General features: G+C 34.3%; 2 protein-coding genes across 4 annotated transcripts; one reads left to right on the forward strand and one right to left on the reverse strand.

Moving 5' to 3' along the window:
* The first annotated feature begins 3,428 nt into the window (after positions 1 to 3,428).
* Positions 3,429 to 4,903, forward strand: LOC122069181 (calmodulin-like protein 8). Its single transcript, XM_042633134.1, has 4 exons — positions 3,429 to 3,661; positions 4,006 to 4,163; positions 4,269 to 4,349; positions 4,573 to 4,903. The coding sequence occupies exons 1-4, from the start codon at positions 3,586 to 3,588 to the stop codon at positions 4,705 to 4,707; spliced, it is 450 nt and encodes a 149-aa protein (XP_042489068.1). The 5' UTR covers positions 3,429 to 3,585; the 3' UTR covers positions 4,708 to 4,903.
* A 6,711-nt stretch (positions 4,904 to 11,614) lies between these two features.
* Positions 11,615 to 16,064, reverse strand: LOC122069180. Of its 3 annotated transcripts, none has more exons than XM_042633133.1 (8): positions 15,876 to 16,064; positions 15,586 to 15,780; positions 15,197 to 15,403; positions 14,755 to 14,988; positions 14,309 to 14,542; positions 12,392 to 14,080; positions 12,177 to 12,299; positions 11,615 to 12,095 (listed from the first exon to the last, which is right to left on the reverse strand). In XM_042633133.1, the coding sequence occupies exons 1-8, from the start codon at positions 15,916 to 15,918 to the stop codon at positions 11,848 to 11,850; spliced, it is 2,973 nt and encodes a 990-aa protein (XP_042489067.1). In that variant the 5' UTR covers positions 15,919 to 16,064; the 3' UTR covers positions 11,615 to 11,847. The 3 variants fall into 3 exon arrangements, with proteins under 3 accessions (XP_042489067.1, XP_042489066.1, XP_042489065.1); XM_042633132.1 differs by having other exon boundaries at positions 11,615 to 12,101; XM_042633131.1 differs by having other exon boundaries at positions 11,615 to 12,299.
* Positions 16,065 to 17,639: the final 1,575 nt, after the last annotated feature.

Below are 17,639 nucleotides of genomic sequence, written 5' to 3' on the forward strand. Positions count from 1 at the left end.
TAATTATTAAATGTAATTAAGTATGATATATTTTTTAAATTATTGATAATTTAATAAAATATATTGAAGTATCTTAAATCTAAGATAATTAAAGATCATTTAAGGTTTTATTGATATATTACCTCATTTAAAGCCTTTTTTTTTTTTTTTTGTATACATAAAAAACTGAAAGTGAAACAAACCCATCATCGAAAGGATGGGATCAAATAGATAAAAAAAATTAGCTTCAACAATTATTTAATTTACATCATATTATAACTATTTGAAAAAAAAATTAAAATTTTTAACATAAGCATAGAAAATTTGTGATAGCCTTCATAGAGTTTCCAATATAAACATGTGTTGAACAAGTTACTTGTTATTGCAAACATGTAATGTGGGGTTTTTATAGTTGATAAAATATGTATTTTGAATCTTTTCCAACAAATTTGTTGTTTCACAAAGAATATGAATTAAAGTGATCAATCTATTCAAGTTTTAATTTGAACAAATTAAAACTTTTTCATTGCCTAAACATTAATAGAGAAACAATATGTTAGGGACCAATTTATATCACGATCGTTTTTCAAAGGGAGTGTTGAAATGACACCTCTACAGTTATGTTTAGAATTTGAGACCTCCTTCTAAGCTTTAATTGCGCTTTGTTTTGTTTTCAAAAATTGTTTAATACAATATTTAAAGCAAAAGTTAAAAAAATTATTTTAAAATTAATAAAATCATTTTAATGCCGTATTTAATACATTTTTTTAATGTAAAATGATAGTTGTTACCCCATTAAATGAAACATTTTTTTTTTTTTTTTTGGTGCAACATTAAATGAAACACTAGCAAAGCTATAGTGAGATATGTAAATAATACCTACCTAGGATTTCTGTTTACGTAAGTACACCTATGATTAATTCACTCCTAAAAAAAATATTCTATCAATGGCACCTTTATAAATAAATAACAACAATAACAACATCATCCAAAACATTATTGCAACATAATGGGGTCAGTTATATGGAGATTCAAAGCAAGGACGAGTGTGATGATCTATGCAAAAAAATTGACAGGTTATGGCTAACTATATAACAAGTGTCAAATGTCAACCTGACACACTACTATAAATCATCTATAGAAATATAACGACATACTATAACAATGTATCAATTGTCTACCTGACATACTATATAGATCAGTTGAGCCAAAGTGTCCTACATGCATTACGTTCATCACCAAAACAAATCAATCACCCAACTTACTTTTATGAAAGAAGGAATGAGATTTCGATTCTTGACAACCTTACTAAGCACGAAAAATAATAAGAAAGCAATAGTCTACACAATAAAAAAAATTCTTTACATTTTGTATCAACCCATATTTCAAACCATGACCTAATGACCATCTAAAAGAACTACTAATTCAAAAGTTCTCAAGTAGGAAGGAGCAATCGGATTCATTGAAGGAGCTAAAAGAGGTAGGGACATATGCCTAAAATGACTATAGGCGAAGTGGTGAGGAATGATATGGTTAGTCTCAATCTTATCCCAAATATGACATTAGATGAAACCTATTGGAAGGCAATGATCCATGTAGCCAATCCCATCTAGCTTTGACTATCTTGACATTTTAAGTTGTTCGCATCTTTCCTCTTACTCTCTTCTTATATTTCTTTTCTCATTCTTCATCATTTTTTTTTTTTTTTTACAAAAAACAATTGTAAATTTGACAAGAAAATTATAAAGCTTGAAATAAGTTTTGTACAAAACATCTATTCATCCATGAGAAATTATATACCAAAAAAAAAAATGTGACATATTATGTACATGATTCCCTAACCATTAAACATAAGTGTTTAACAAACACTCTCATTTAAAAAAAGAAAATGAAAAAAAAAATGATAAGTGGGAAAAGTGAGGCTTTTATTAGTAATGGGAGGAATTAGAAATTTTCATTTTCATCTAGTATCCTATTGGTTACTGTTGGCCAATAGCCACCTATTTTTATAGACACTTACACATTCACATATACATATGACAAGATTTAATTCTACAACTTTCTGATCGAAGTGTTGCAGTTGCTATCACTAAAATAAGCTAGTATTTGTATTAGAGGAGAACTTCTTTTTATTTAAAATGAGATCCCTTCTCCCTCTAGCTTGGCAGATGGAGTGAACTTTTAGTTCTTTCTTCCAACTATACCTTAAAGAAGAAGTTGCCTAAGTTGGGAGAGACCATTAGCTGAGCTCACAAATAAGAAAAATATTTAGAATTAAAAAAAAAAAAAAAAAAAAAAAAAAACACGGATTCGCGTTGGAAGTTTGGAACTACAAAGTATTTTCTTTGCTAAGATCATTTGTTCAATTATCAAAACTAATATTTTTGTTTAGTAAAACTTCAACTTTTCTATAGTCCTAAGCTTCTACAGTATCTCCTTGGGCCCATGAATGGACCAAACAAGATTAACCCTAAAACTCATCCCTAATTCAAACTTATAAAACATCCGATATTGGATATTGTATTTATTGGTCACAAAATATCAATACCGATTTTGATATGTATCAATTGAACTAGTCCCATATCGGTTCAATTCAAGATCAATTGATCCACATTTCGATTGTCTATCGATTGGTATTTGGCTCCGGCGATACTGATACGCATTGACCAATACGATCCATATGATACGGATACTTTTAAATACTGATAAATAGAATGTGATTTAGAATTTAATTTAAGTGAGGTCAGCAAGTTAAGCAAAGACAACTTCACATTTCCCCAAATCTGACCTGTTCTCTTTGAATTCTCTTGTCTACATAACATCCAACCCATACAGCCTGTATCTCTCACTTGTTTAAATTTAAGTCCAAAATTCAGAAACCGAGAGAGAGATAGAGAGAGGGGTCATAGGTCATATCGTCATGGTCTGGTCCACAGTCTACTGGGTTTGGGTAGACCGGACCAAAAGCGTATCTGACATCATTTTCTTTTCTTTTCTTTTTGGGGGGGCTGACATGAGGTGTCAATTTGGACTTCCTGCCCAAGGCCCACGGCCCATTGATCCACGGTCCATTAGTGGAATGGGATGATCCAGACCACCTTGTGAGGGTCCACTGGATTGATTCTGATGAACAGTCCCTTTATGAAACTTTACTTATGGCCCACTTTGGTCAAAAGAGGTGCTTCTTTTTTGGAACCACGTGGGCTCCTTTCATGATTTGCGAAGTCAGATGCCACGTGTCAAGATCCTACATGTGTTGAAGTTTCTGTCCTTTAACTTGTTGAATTAGAAAAGTCGGCAAAAAAGAAAATAGAAGAGAAATTTCGCAAGGTGTGTTTGACTGCTTATTGCTAATTATTTGTTAATTAGTAACTTTTTCCTAATCAAAACTTAAACTCTCCTAAGTCTCCTATGAGATTCCTACATAAACCCAGCGAAGATTGGGAATTGGGAAGCATAAGCTATCTCAACTTTCCAAGTATCTTTCTGGGTTGCTTCTCTTTCTCAGTTCATTTCTTCCTCTCTTGTTCCCACTTGTTCTCTCTCTCTCTCTCTCTCTCTCTCTCTCTCTCTGTGTGTTTAATTTGAAGACCAACAACCCAAGTAATGGCTGATATCCTTACTAAAGAACAGATCATCGAATTTCAGGAAGCCTTTAGTCTGTTTGATAAAGATGGAGATGGTGGGTTCTGCTTCTCCTTCCTCTTCTCTGAGCCTTTAGTAATTTTCTTCTTCTGTAGTAGCTTGCTTAGATTTCTGTGCTGCAGTTCATGAATTTCAGTTTTCTTTCTTCTGGGAATTGGCAACTTTCTCTTTTTTCTTTGATGGTATTTTTAGTTTCCTCCATTTTTCAAAGGAGAGAATCTAAGACTCTATGAAGGGCTTTTTGCCTTTTGGTTTTTTTTTTTTTTTTTGGACATAGTCTTGTCATGCCCTCTCTCTGCTATTTCTTGTAGTATCTTATGTTAGAAATGATTTAGAATGGGAATGGGTTTTAAATTAGTTGTGGGTCTTGTGTTTTTGTAGGTTGCATCACCATAGAAGAATTGGCAACAGTGATCCGATCACTGGATCAAAACCCAACTGAAGAAGAGCTCCATGACATGATAAGTGATGTCGATGTGGATGGAAATGGAACCATAGAGTTTGGGGAGTTCTTGACTCTCATGGCCAGAAAAATGAAGGTCAGTAAATTATATTTTATTATAAACTTATGAATTTCAAAAGATAGTTGCGGAAGAGCTCAAGGAATCCATTAATGCTGAATTGTGTTCTGATATTTCTTACAGGAAACAGATGCAGAGGAGGAACTTAAAGAAGCCTTCAAAGTATTCGATAAGGATCAAAATGGCTATATTTCAGCTAACGAGGTGGGCTTAAACCTCTCAAAAATCTTTAAGATTTAAGATTGAAGAAACCCAGGAAAAAAAAAAATTGCAGAACACATGCACCCACACGTGTTCACTAAATTTTCTATTCAAAACAGAACACGAAGTAGCCATTTTCTCATGGAAATCTTATTTTATTAGAGTTACAAGCTGTGATCTTACTGTTTTAATTTTTTAATTAATGGGGTTTGCTCTTGTTGCGTAGCTGAGGCATGTTATGATCAACCTGGGGGAGAAACTGACAGATGAAGAGGTAGAACAGATGATCAAAGAAGCTGACTTGGATGGTGATGGTCAAGTTAATTATGAAGAGTTTGTTAAGATGATGATGACCGTCTAGGGACTAATTTCATTTGCAGAGGAAGAAAGAAAGAAAGACAGAATAACTATTATTCAAATTCGTTCATTTTCCTCTCCTGTTCTTCTCATCTTCCCTCCCCATATAAGGAGGAAGAAAAATTAATTTCAATTGTTTAATTTCTAAATTCTTAAGCTTTTATAAGTTATCAAATAACCATTCCTTTCTGTCTTTTAAAGTTGTTTTCTATTCTTTTCTGTCATTAAAAGGTGAAAGTGAGAGCTCACCAAACAGACAAATGGTAAGGGACAGAAACTTGATCTGTTTCAAGAACTCATTTCAAGTTTGAACAGACGAGACTGGAACTTAGCTGTCTTACTCTGTAATTCATGTAATCTATTCAGGAAGGTGGGGAGGAGTGCTTTCTTTTATTTAATTTTTTTTCTTCATTGATTAATGACTGGCCTTTAATTAATACATATTAGTTAATTTAAGTAATTATTAATTTTATGGACTGTCTTGATCCAGTAAGCTTGGATTTGATTGGATGTTGCCTTACCTCAGTCTCAGTCTACGAATTCAGATAATACAAACTTATAAATATATGTATTAAGCTTTTTGATGTTTCAATTAACAAAAATATTTAAAATCAGATTTAGGTTTACAAAACTATCCAATAAAAGTTACAGTAAACAAAAATACTTGATTGTACGTGGAAGATAAAGGAGAATCATTATTTTAGGTAATTTTATAAATTTAAACTCGATTTTGAGTATTTTTGTTAACTGAAACTTTGAGTGGGTAGTTTTGTTAACCTAAACATGATTTTGGGTATTTTTATTGGTTGAAATTTTACGTGGGTAGTTTTGTAAAAGAAAAGTCCAAAAGTGGGTAATCATGTAATTTTTTCATGGAAAAATCTATTAAGGATTTGGATAGAACTTATCCTCAAAAGTCAGTTGCCTAGGTGTCTATAAGTCACAACATCGGGCTATTCATTTCCTATGTATGATTATTGCTTTCGCTATGCATGTAGAATTCTAATAGAATCTTTTACAATTCATTGGAGAGAGATTTGTTTGGTGGAATGGGGAAACTTAAAAGTGCAGAATGTTTATCAACTTTTAAGAAATGTTTCTTTGAAATCAAGTCAACTTGATTATTAGTTTGAATGTTTGATGATGGAGACCTTGTTTCTCATTCTACTGAGGAAAACCACATAACCCCAGTTTTTTTAGTTACCAACAACTTTTTGACTACTTTGAATGGTCTATGCCTTCGCCACTTTGCATCACCTTGAGCTTACTTCCTCTAAAATTTAATAATTAATGGCATTGTTTATGTCATAAAAAAAAGTGATAAAATGTGAAAAACAGCAAGAAAGGTTTCAATGAAAGATAAAGTGAGAGACTATGAATTTTTATGAATATATATTATATTTTGCTCCGGTAGTAGGTGCCTCGTGTATTGAATTATTTTATTTCTTTATATATATTACATTTTGATATATGATATATCTAGCATATCTGTAGGTATGATATTGTTTTGAAAAGAAAATGTTTTCATCTTACTATTTGCTACATGGCAATAAATGGTACGCCTTTACGAGTGAAGACTTGCAAGCATTTCATTTTTGTAATTTCAGCTTAAAATGAGTAGATGAAGTAACTAAAATCATGAAATATGATATTTTATATTCATTTCCATTTGATGGCATTTTGATAATTTTACCAAACCTCCGAATGAGATTTTGAGCAACTTTCTTTAAACTTACTTTGGGCTAAAATTTTATCATTGAGATGTATGTGGGGTGATGAACTACATGTACTGCCAAATGACAAATAGTGAAGCATTATACTTCCCTAGGCTTAGTGACACCTAGAAGGATCCTAAAATTATTTATAAAAATAAGATTTATTTGAAAAACAGCAATTATTGAGGAAACCAGACGAAAATCCCCACACGTGGTGGCCGTATGTTTGAGATTGAACAATAAATTTGAGGGAAATGGGAACCTAAGTTAATGGTTTAGGAGTACATTCTAATTTCAGCAACGGGTCAATGATCAAGGCATTCTAAGCTTTGCCAATGAAAAATCTCTTCAGTGGTCCAACATGAATTCTAGGCAACAAGGTAACTATTTTAGGTCTCTCTTAATGTCTAATTTTGAAATAGAATTCAGTTTTTTAATAATTTTTAAAATATTATTTTAATATAGGGCAAAGTTGAATCTGATAGAAAATCAATTGACGACTAAATTATAATGTGGTTGACACGTCCATAAAATCTAGACATTAACAAATATATGCCACATGATAAAAGAAAGAGATAAACACTGGTGCAAGATAAAGCATCATATAAGAGGGATAGGAGGTCATTTCAGAAAGAAAAAAAGAAAAGAGAGGTAAACACCGCACCTACTAACAAGCAACGTGCCAACCTTTTCCCTGAACTTTCTAATCTCCCAAACCCAAAGCAAGAAAATTGTGGTGGAATACTATTTTGAGGAGGTATCTTCTACAGTTCACTGAGAGGATTTATGTGGTGGAACATGAAAGCCAGAAACTGGGGAGTGCTCATCAACTTCTAAGAAATGTCTTTAAATTATCCAGTCAATTTATGGTTGGTTTGAATGTTAGATGATAAAATCCAAACAAATAAAATCCAAAATGCCTTTCTTTTTCTTTCTAATAAGGAGGAAAACTACATACCCTATTTTTTAAGTTACTAAAAATTCTTTTGACTGCTTTGAATGGTCTATTTCTTTGCCACTTTGCATCACCTTTGGCTTATGTTCTTTAAAATTTTATAATTAATGGAATTGTTTGAATCCAAAGCTCTTTTCCTTCTGTTTCCGTGTTTTTAAGGTTGAATTTTTCTTTGGGTGGACCAAGTAGTACAAAGCCTATGATTTGTCATTCTAAAAGTCATAAAATATGAAAAAAGAAGAAGAAGAAGAAGAATTATAATAAAAGGTAAATTAAGGGATTATGAATTTGTAATGAAGTCATAAAAATAATGGGACAGTTTTTGTCCAAGAATGGTCCCTGTGCCACAAATATAGGGGGTAGGCAACGACCATCGTAATACCCTCTTCGGGTTGCGCCCCTGTGTCTCTCGGATAGAAACTTGCCCATAGAAGTGATGAACTCATATTAATTATATTTTCACATAATACGCCTACCAAATTTGTAGGTATGATATTCTTTTTAGAAAAATAAGACTTTCGTCATATGTCTGCTATAAACGTGTTTAAATCATAATTTAGTCATAAGCTAATTCTTAGTCAAAATCGTAACAGCCATAGATAGTGTTGCTATTAAAATTCAAGAAAGAACAATTACGGAAGAGACAAAGATTATTGAAGAAACCAGATTAAAAGCCCCCACACGTGATGATCATGTGTTTGAGATAAACCACTAATTTCATATGTGGCCTATCTAGTTTTCCCATTTATTCAATTGTGAGAATGATTTGATCAGGAAGCCATATGGTTGAAAGGACACTAATTTGGGTAATGTACCGTCTTCTTAGATTGTCAACATAGATTAAATTTTCCTATTGGCTCCATTGGTTGCAAGGGTCCTAAAGGTAAGGAAAGTGAAATTTTCAAACCTAAAAGTGAAACTTTTTTTTAATTGTAATTCCACATGTTTATGTCATTAAACTTCAAATTATTCTTTATTTGGTTATTAAATTTCACTTTAGTTACATCCAAATCCCTTGAATCTAAAATGTAAATTAAAAATCAACAGTTAAAAGAATATCATTACATAAACTTAAATAGTTTATATAATTATGTTGGATAATTATTACAAAAACTTTCTTTTAAGTTTATAAAGCTTCATTTCCCTTCCTTTCCCTTCCCTTTAATTCTCATATCAACCTAAGACAGCCTACATATAGATATATAAAGTGGAAAAATGGACCTAGATTAATAATTTAGGAGCACATTCTAATTTCAACAACGGATCAGTGAACAAGGCATTCTACCAAAATAAATGGGAAATATCTTGAACAGGTCACATGCTAAATTTAGTGATCTACCATGTATGAGACTTTGACCCTTATTATTATTTTAGGTCTCTATTGACCTCTAATTATAAAACAAAATTTATTTTTTAGAATAATTATTAAAACATTATTTTGACATAAGGAAAAATTGAATTCACTTGAAAATCAATATATGCTAAATTATAATGTGGATGACACCTCAAAAAATCTAAACATTAATAGATATTATCACATAGTGAAAGAGTTTATGGTACTGTAATGCGCTCTTAGATCATAAGTAACTTGTACTACGATTTTTATCATCCCAAAGTTACCATGGATGAATTTTGGTTGAAATTATTGGGTTCTGTTTAGTTGTTCATATTTTGAATGGACATGGGAGAAAATTGAGTGAACTTTCTTGTTAGTTTGTGGGTGAACAAAAAGATTATAAAGTCCTGATTACTTATTAAAAATGAAGGATAAAATTTTCCTTCACTGTGCGATAAAATATACCTTATGGATCGAAGAGACATGACCATCAAGCCCCCTTCCCCAATCGAGTGGCCTTCACTTAGTAAACGAGTCATCCTGGCCTTAGGAAAACTCAATTCAAAATTGAATGGTTACAAATTTTTCTTGAACATAACCGCAAGGCAATTTCGGAAAATAATCCTCTGTTTTTCTCATCCCTGTTTTTCCTTATTTTGCTACCTGTAGAACACAACACGTGGACAACTTTAAGACCAACACACCGGATGTAATAATCCTCACCCAACATTGACCGTTGATCTTAAAGGTGTCCACGTGTCGTGTTCTGCAAATAGAAAAACAAGATAAACAGGGATGAGAAAAATAGAGAATTTTTATCCATCCGGCAATTTCATTCTGCTTAAGCAGGTGGCCCTAGTGATTTGAAAGGCCCCTTGTTACTTTTTACCCTCCTGTCTTATAATTTGATTATGACATGGTTAACAATAGTGACATTAATAATAACCCCACTCTTATTTTTTGCTTGATGAGTTGCTCAAAAGTCACATTATGATATATATATATATATATATATAGGAAATTAACTTTGCTAAAAGGCCACTGATTGATGAGTTAGTGGTTTTGAGTGTTTGGTTATAGACTTCACTATCTTTTTCTTTTTTTCTTTTCCTACAAATCTGCAAAGAATATATTAATAATGAAAAAAATAAAAGAAGATGTACATAGGAGACTCCAGGTATTCCTTGACAAAACAATACAAAGATGCTAAAGAATTGGGATCCACCTATGCCAAGGCCATCAACTGAAACCCCAACTCACAAAAAGAAACTACCATTTAACCTCACTTTTGGCATTGCCATCAGTAACGAGAAAGGTATTATAGTGTGAACACACTTTGCCACTTAAGCTTCACTTCTATGTCAAAAGGTCACTCTTTTTGGGCGAGATTGATGTGAATGATCATCGGAGTGAAATCATTCAATGCCAAGTGCTACGTAAGATGCCATTTGACAACACGTCTATTCCCTACGAGTGTCTTCGAGTGATCAAAAGTGTGTATGTGTGTGTTTTTTTTTCTCAACCTTTTGTTCTTGGAGAGCACTTCCATAGGTTAGCAACGCATTTGATAACACGTTGTAAAAAGTGTATCTGAATAAAAAAAGAAATTTGATTGTGTTTGGAAGACATAATAACAAAATCACTTCTGACACTTCTCTTAAGGGAAAGTTTTCTTCTACTAGTGAAGGAAAAGTATATCTATCTGAAGTCATTATTACTCCCCTATTTATTCTTCAAGGCCCTTTTCATGCTGTCCTGAGGACCTTGACGAGTGAATTCTCACTTCACCAACCCAATATATATATTTTTTTCTTTAGAAAATATAACACCCACTTTCAATATTGTAAGAGGTACGCTGTATCTGAGAGAGAGAGAGAGATCAGTACCTGGTTTGGGGGTCCCACCTCCTTATCTTCACATTCTCTTATTGCATGTCACGTAGAACATTGAGATCTCAGTTCCTGCTTTAGGGTTCCAACCTCCATGTCTTCAGATTCTCTCTTATTGCATGTCATGTAGAACATTGAGAATTGGATTTTTATGACCGACCACTACCACTCTATGGCATTCAAGCATTGACAGTCTAACCATTTCCTTTGAATGATCTGAACAATTGAATCGTCTAGGGCTAAACAATCCTTTGACCCAGTCAACTATTGGCACAGAACCTCCAGTCCCTAGGGTTAGAAGATATGATCTCCTTTTCTCCCTGGATGCATCTCCCACCAGAAAAGAGAAGACACTTTGAATTTGTCAATTAAGACCTTCTAGAACTATTGAATTCTGTATCAATTATGGCCAGAATCTTTACTTGTCCAATTGCATTTACAAGAATTACTTTATTCTGTTTGGGTTGAAAGTCCTATTAGGGTAGGCGTTTTTGGGAGAAATGAAGCTTTTTGGGTGCAGAATATTTTAATATTTTTGATTGAGTTTTAGAAACTCCATTGACATTTTCTCTCTTACTCGTCATTTGATACTAAACTATCAGTATTGTTCTAAGTGATTTGGGCTTTGTTCTACTAAAATTCTTCCTGTTTGCCAGTCAACTACAACAATTTTGGGTTTTTAGAATTTACCCTGTTCTGTCTTTCCTTAATCTCCAACTTAGATTATTTTCTACAACAACAATCAAAACCTTATCCTAACTTAATGAATCGATTATATAGAGATTCGAAGCAAGGACGAGTGCGAGGATCTATACAAAAAGATTGATCACCTATCTTTCAAAATATTTCTTTCTGATCCTCTGATTCCTATTATCCTCTGTAACTTGTCATCCACAACTATGATCACCTAACTTGATACAATCTTCTTATATTAGAGGTTTTTAATTTCACAAATTTATAATAAAATCCTCTGATATAAATATTCTCAATATTGCCATCACTGGCAGTGAATCAGCTTATAACACACTCTCCATATTCCTTTCCACTAGACTTATCTCAAGCCAACAATGAATAAATACAACAAATTACAGAAATAATGGCTGATCACACCCACAGAGATAATTTTCTCCCTTTTTTTCTGTCTAATCTACAAATCCACCATTCTCTCTTTATCAAGACACCCTTGACACCCAGATATAAAACCACTTGGAAAAGGAATTAAAATTTTTTAAATATGAAACCAGAAAGGTTATTGAATCACCTCTGTACAACCCATGCAGTTGCAGAAGAGAGAATACTTAGGTTTGCTCTTCTCTCTCACTCTGGATGATGTAGCTGACTTATTTGCCATAGGACCCTTATTTTTCTTTCCTGATTCGTTCTCATTCTTCTCTCCCTCTTTCAAGAAGTCTAGAAGAGGAGTCAACTTCTCTGAACTGGTTCTTCCCAATGTAATGACATGCTTTTCTGCTGACATCTCTTCATAAAGTTCAGTTCCTGCATCTGGGTTCTCAATATTAACATCAATTCTGTTTGTTAAGGTATCAAAACCACAGTTTTTAAGTTGAAACACTTCACCTTTTGCAGCACTTTCTTGACATAGTATTGGGCTTTGACCGGATTCTTCTATCCTTTCTTCAATTGGGAGTTCAAAATCAAAGCTTGTAGGTTTACTAACCTCAACATGGAAATTGATGTCTTCTGGAATCAAATCAATATTCAAACTTTAGTAATTAAGAAAGTTTCAGACACACACACTACAAAAACTTTATCTATTGCATGAAGCTGCTTACCTAACTGGATTTCCAGGACTTTGAACTCTTCAACTTTTGCAGTCTTTTCTGGAGACGGTATTGGGGTTGCTTCAGGTGGGAATTCAAAATCGAGGTTAGGCAGTTTGCTAATCTCAGCATGGAGCTCAACTTCTGCAATTGAACTAGTTTCTTTAGTGTCAAAAACACAATTTTCAAATGAAGAAACTAGACCTTTTTCAAAAAACTTTTTCTCTGACCGACTTTCTTGGGCTTCACTTTCTTTCCTTGGAGTGTATAGTTCAAGGCTGGACTTGTGTCCAAGATCAACCTTACCTTTGATGTTGTCTTGGTTCATTTCATTGTTGGTTAGATCACATGTTGATTCTTGTCCCTGAGAGCCATCAGTAGACATACCAGATGGCACAAGTGCCACTGTACTGAATTCCTGATAGTATGACTGGTCTAGGCCCAGATGCTGTGAGAGGTCTTGCCCAGACTTCTCATTCTCCACTGCTACCATAGTTTCTACAGTTGAGTTTGTTGAATCAAAGTTAGAAGTTTTTCTAACATCAACCTGATCACAACTGTTTTGATCTGATACTATGGTTGACCCATTTCTAGAACCTACTCTGTCAGTTCCTATTAGTGTGTCCTGTTTGGGAACTTGAGACTTGTCTAGAGAAACAGGGTTTGGTCGGAGAAAATTTTCCACTGGTTCAATTGGGTGCAACTGGGTTCCCCATTCTTCTTGATACTTTCCTATTAAATCTGGGTCTTCTGTTTTCTCCATTGCTCCTATGATAAATTTATTCTTTGTTGGATCCATCGAAGACGAGGAAAATGTTGGGAGTTTCCCTTCTTCATGGTTGCTGTCAGTGAGAATTGATTCTGTTGGAATTATGTCCATAACAACCATCTTGGTTTCTCCTTCATGCTCTTTACAGGATATCTCTGAAACCAAGCTCTGGTTGCTATCCTGCATGTTGAGTTTGAACATATACAGAGGAACATTTTCATCATCAATTTGGAGACCACTCTGGATAATGGGTTTGTATGAATCACATAGTTCACTTCCCTTTCTCTCTTCTTCATGATCAGAGCCAACTGCCACAAACTCACTTTGACAAATATTGATCTCATTTGCATTTGATTCTTCCACCAATCCATCAGAAAGAAAAGTTGTGTTAGAATCGTACCTTTTCTGTTCACTTTCTGATCCATTCTCTTTCATAATTCTGTTGTTGCTCAGAACTACATGACTCCCAAGAGCATTCAACAAGGTCGATTCTTGTTCTTCATTCACTCTGTTCTCAAATTCAATTCCATTTATAGGTCTCCCGACTTCAATTCCATTTATGATATCGGATTTCATCTCATTGATATTGCTAATGACTCCCACCTTCTTGTCTTGAGATTCCATGTTTTCCATTGGCACATCTTCCCCCATAATTTCTACTTCTGTGTAGGAATGGGATATATAACTCTCACCTAGAATGTGCGTAATATCATCCACTAGCCTTTGTCCTTTCTCTTCAGAATCTTGAGGTCTGCTTGATATGAGAACGTCCCCGCTGCTTCCCACTGATTTGCTGCTGGCTTCCACAAATACTTCGGTGTGAACTTCAGTGGACTCCTGATGATGAGACTTCAGATTTTCTACTACCATAGAATCAGGGTTGTGGACTCTGGATTTTGTATCAAGAGATGAAGTCCTTGCCTCTTCCCACTCTGTCACAACTCTCAACTAATCAATACAAATATTTTAAGGTACCAATGTCTCTACGTAATATGTTTATATTCTTCTTTGTATTATAACAGTGATAGTTTATTAGGAAAAGATAGATTGGTTAACATATATAACTAATTAGGCAGACTTCTCATGTATATTCAAAATTTTGAGGAATCAAACTTCCATGTCTAGCAGTTTAATTAAAAAGAAGCTGGTTAAATACTAACCTCCCCCAATTGATGCCTGTTTCTTAACCTGGTTGTCATTTGTGCTGGTTGAGTTGTCTTCAGAAGCTGAACCTGTATGCTCATTAGAATTCCCAGTTTCTAATGATGGAACTGATGATTCAGCATGAAATATTGTGGACTTATGTTGATTGGTAAAGGTTTCTGATTCCACAGATTGGGGGTTAGGGACCATGGATGTTGAATCCAGTGATGGACTCCCTGTCTCTTCTCCTTCTGTTGCAATTCTAAACTAATCAATACAAATATATAAAGGAAAACATTTTATCTGTCTAGTATGTTTTTACTTTTTTACATAACATATATAATTATATTGTATAAATGGATTTACAAACAGATGCCACAAGTCAGACAGAGTCCCATACGATGTTCTAACTTTTGGGAAATTGAAATTCAGTTGTATTGGAAAGAAAGTGGTTAGATAGAACCTCCTCCAATTGATGCCTGACTCTGAGTCTGGCTCTCATTTGTTCTTCTTGAGTTGTCCTCTGAAGAACTTGTGTGCTCATTAGTCTTCTGATCTTCAGATGATGAAACTGATAATTCAGTGTGAGGTATGGAGGATTCATGTTTTTCAGACTTTATGGTCTCCAACTCCATAGTTCTGGGGGGACAGATCATAGATTTTGTATCCAGAGACACAGTCCTTGTCTCTTCTCCTTCTGTTGCAACTTTTAGATTATCAATACAAATACATTAAAGAACATATCTATATAATATGTTTATGTTCTAGGAATCACAACATAAAAGATTTAATGAAAGAAAAGGATAGATTTGGAAACATATTCAGCTAATCAGTCAGATAATATATATATATATATATATATTGCAGCAAAATATACTTCCTGAATAAAACCGAATAGTACCGACCTGTTGCACTTGATGCCTGTATCTGAATTTGGTTGTCCATTGTCGTGGGAAAATTCTCCTTAGAAGGTGAACCTGTTTGCTGATGAAATTTTTCATCATCGATGGATGAAACTAACTGCATTCCATCACCCATGCCATTGTGATTATTTGAACCTATTGGAACTATTAAAGATCCCTCAGGAGCTTGAGCTTCAGTTTTGTCTTGCTCTGGAGGGGAACAAACCAGCAAACTAAAGTAAATAGATGCCTTGATGGACAAACAACCTTATATGGATAGATAGACAGTCAATAATATATAGTTGCTTTTAAGTATTCTTTATAAGGCACACAAAAATAAATGTCTGATTGATTTGAACCACACACTCAGAAATTTAAAAAATGTCACTGACCTCCTCCATTGATTGTTTGTTTAGGATCACCTGTTCTGGATGAGTCCCCAGAAGCAAAGCCTGTGTTATATTCATGGAAGTCCTCTTTAGGAGTAAAAACTTGTTGGTTTGCATCTTCTACACAGTTTGCATTAATTGAAGCTACTGATACTTCCACAGATTCTTTTGAAGCTTCAAGCTTGGTGCTATCTTGTTCTGTGTTAAGCCAGAAACCAGATTAAGAAAGAAAAATTATAATGTTTTTCTCTGAACTGAAGCCAAGTGAGAAGGTTGGGGACATTCAAGCATACCTTGCATTCTAGATACATTCTGGTTGCCCATCTCATTGCCCATGTCACCAATCCAAACAGCGCAATCTCAACAAGGGTGAAGCTGAGATGGTGTGGTGATCTGTTTCAATGGCTTGAGTTCATCTAACAAAATAATATAAAGGCTGTCAGGGTCTTAAAATTGAAACCTAAGAGGCTATGAATTCCCTACCATCATAATTATGTTCACATGTCTTAATTTTTTTGCTTTTGATCAAAAGAACTAGTTCATCTATCTCTTAAAGAATAAGCCTCAACTGGATCATAAGTCAGAAAAGTTGCTCAAAAACAGGAAAAGAGAAGAAGAAAGCTTCCACTGCTTTTGAAAGATACTCTGAAAAGACATTTCCTAGTATTGATGACAAGGTTGCCAATTAGATATCAGTTATACCCCAGTAACCCTTTTGTGTAAGTGATCCCTGTTTTGAGTCTTTGTTAAGAAAGCATTAGTATATGTATATAGTTAAACATAGATGAGGTTTGATAACTATAAACACTCCACATTATCTAGAAAGCTATGATAAACTATATGATAGAATAATACTATCCAAGAAACATGACTTAAGTGCAGGGGAATACCTCATCTAGAATTATACTGAGGTCACTGTCTGGAGATCCTAATAGCTATGGTTATGAGGGCTTGCCAATATGATTATGTTTGCTAGCTGGACCTTCTTTGTACAGTTCACCCATATCACATGCCAGCTTTACCTATACATGAAGGCAATAGACCCACCCCAGTGATCACTTTGGCGGAAAGACGATCTGGTCTTATTCTTGTGATCTAATGCATTATGTGGATTGTCATGAAAAACATGAGCTGGCCTTAAAAATGCCGACACTTTCAGGTGCTTATAAATCTCTGATTGGGTTGGTTTTGCCCTTATATATCACCTAATGAATTAAAAAAAGAGCAACCCAGTGCACAAGGCTTTCTAGGTTTTGAACTGGTGACCAATATGTTGCCACATACCGCGTAATGAAATCAACTTATTTCATACTCTGAAGCTGGTAGATGGACCTATTTCCCAAGATATCTTGCTGTAAAACCAGTTCTAGATGCATTGCATTGGCCAAAGCACAACTAATTAATCTAATCTCATCATATTTCTCCATTTGATTTGCTATCTCCCAACCTCCTGTATGCTTAAAAGCAGACTAGATGGCCCCTACTCGCCTTTGGGGAGATAAAGAGACTTGGTAATCCACCAGACTCATTTCTTAAGAAACTAACCATTGGAATGATTATGTCACTATGCATATCTCTTGGATCAATTTTTCTTTCTATATAATTAGGGAGGGAGGGGGCCATAATTGGTTGGATTGGTGGCCATATATCCTTTTACACCAAATTTAGGCTCAGAGATCCTTCTATGATGAATATTTTTCATGTGGCAGCTGAGGTTGCCGTCCAAAGTGAACGAGGCTAATGTGGACACTGACGCTTAGTAGCACTTTTCCATGTGGCAAATCCAATGAAATGGACCAGCTGGTTTAGCATTTCCGGCTAGCATTCCACTCTCCCACTGGCTCTGTTTTGCATGTGTGGCTCTTGTAATACCACTTACAGAAAAAAATTGTACTAAATCTTTGTGGTCATTGGATAGATGAGCTCACACCTGGGTCAAGAATTTATGATTAGATCTTAAGACTTCATGTTATAAAATTCTACACACATGGTCCATTAGCTGTGAGTTCTTGGCTTTTGACCTGTGTTGGAATCTTGGGTGGCCAGTTAAGATGGTA

The sequence above is a fragment of the Macadamia integrifolia genome, unplaced genomic scaffold (assembly GCF_013358625.1).
Source record: "Macadamia integrifolia cultivar HAES 741 unplaced genomic scaffold, SCU_Mint_v3 scaffold542, whole genome shotgun sequence".
NCBI classification, from domain to species: Eukaryota; Viridiplantae; Streptophyta; class Magnoliopsida; order Proteales; family Proteaceae; genus Macadamia; species Macadamia integrifolia.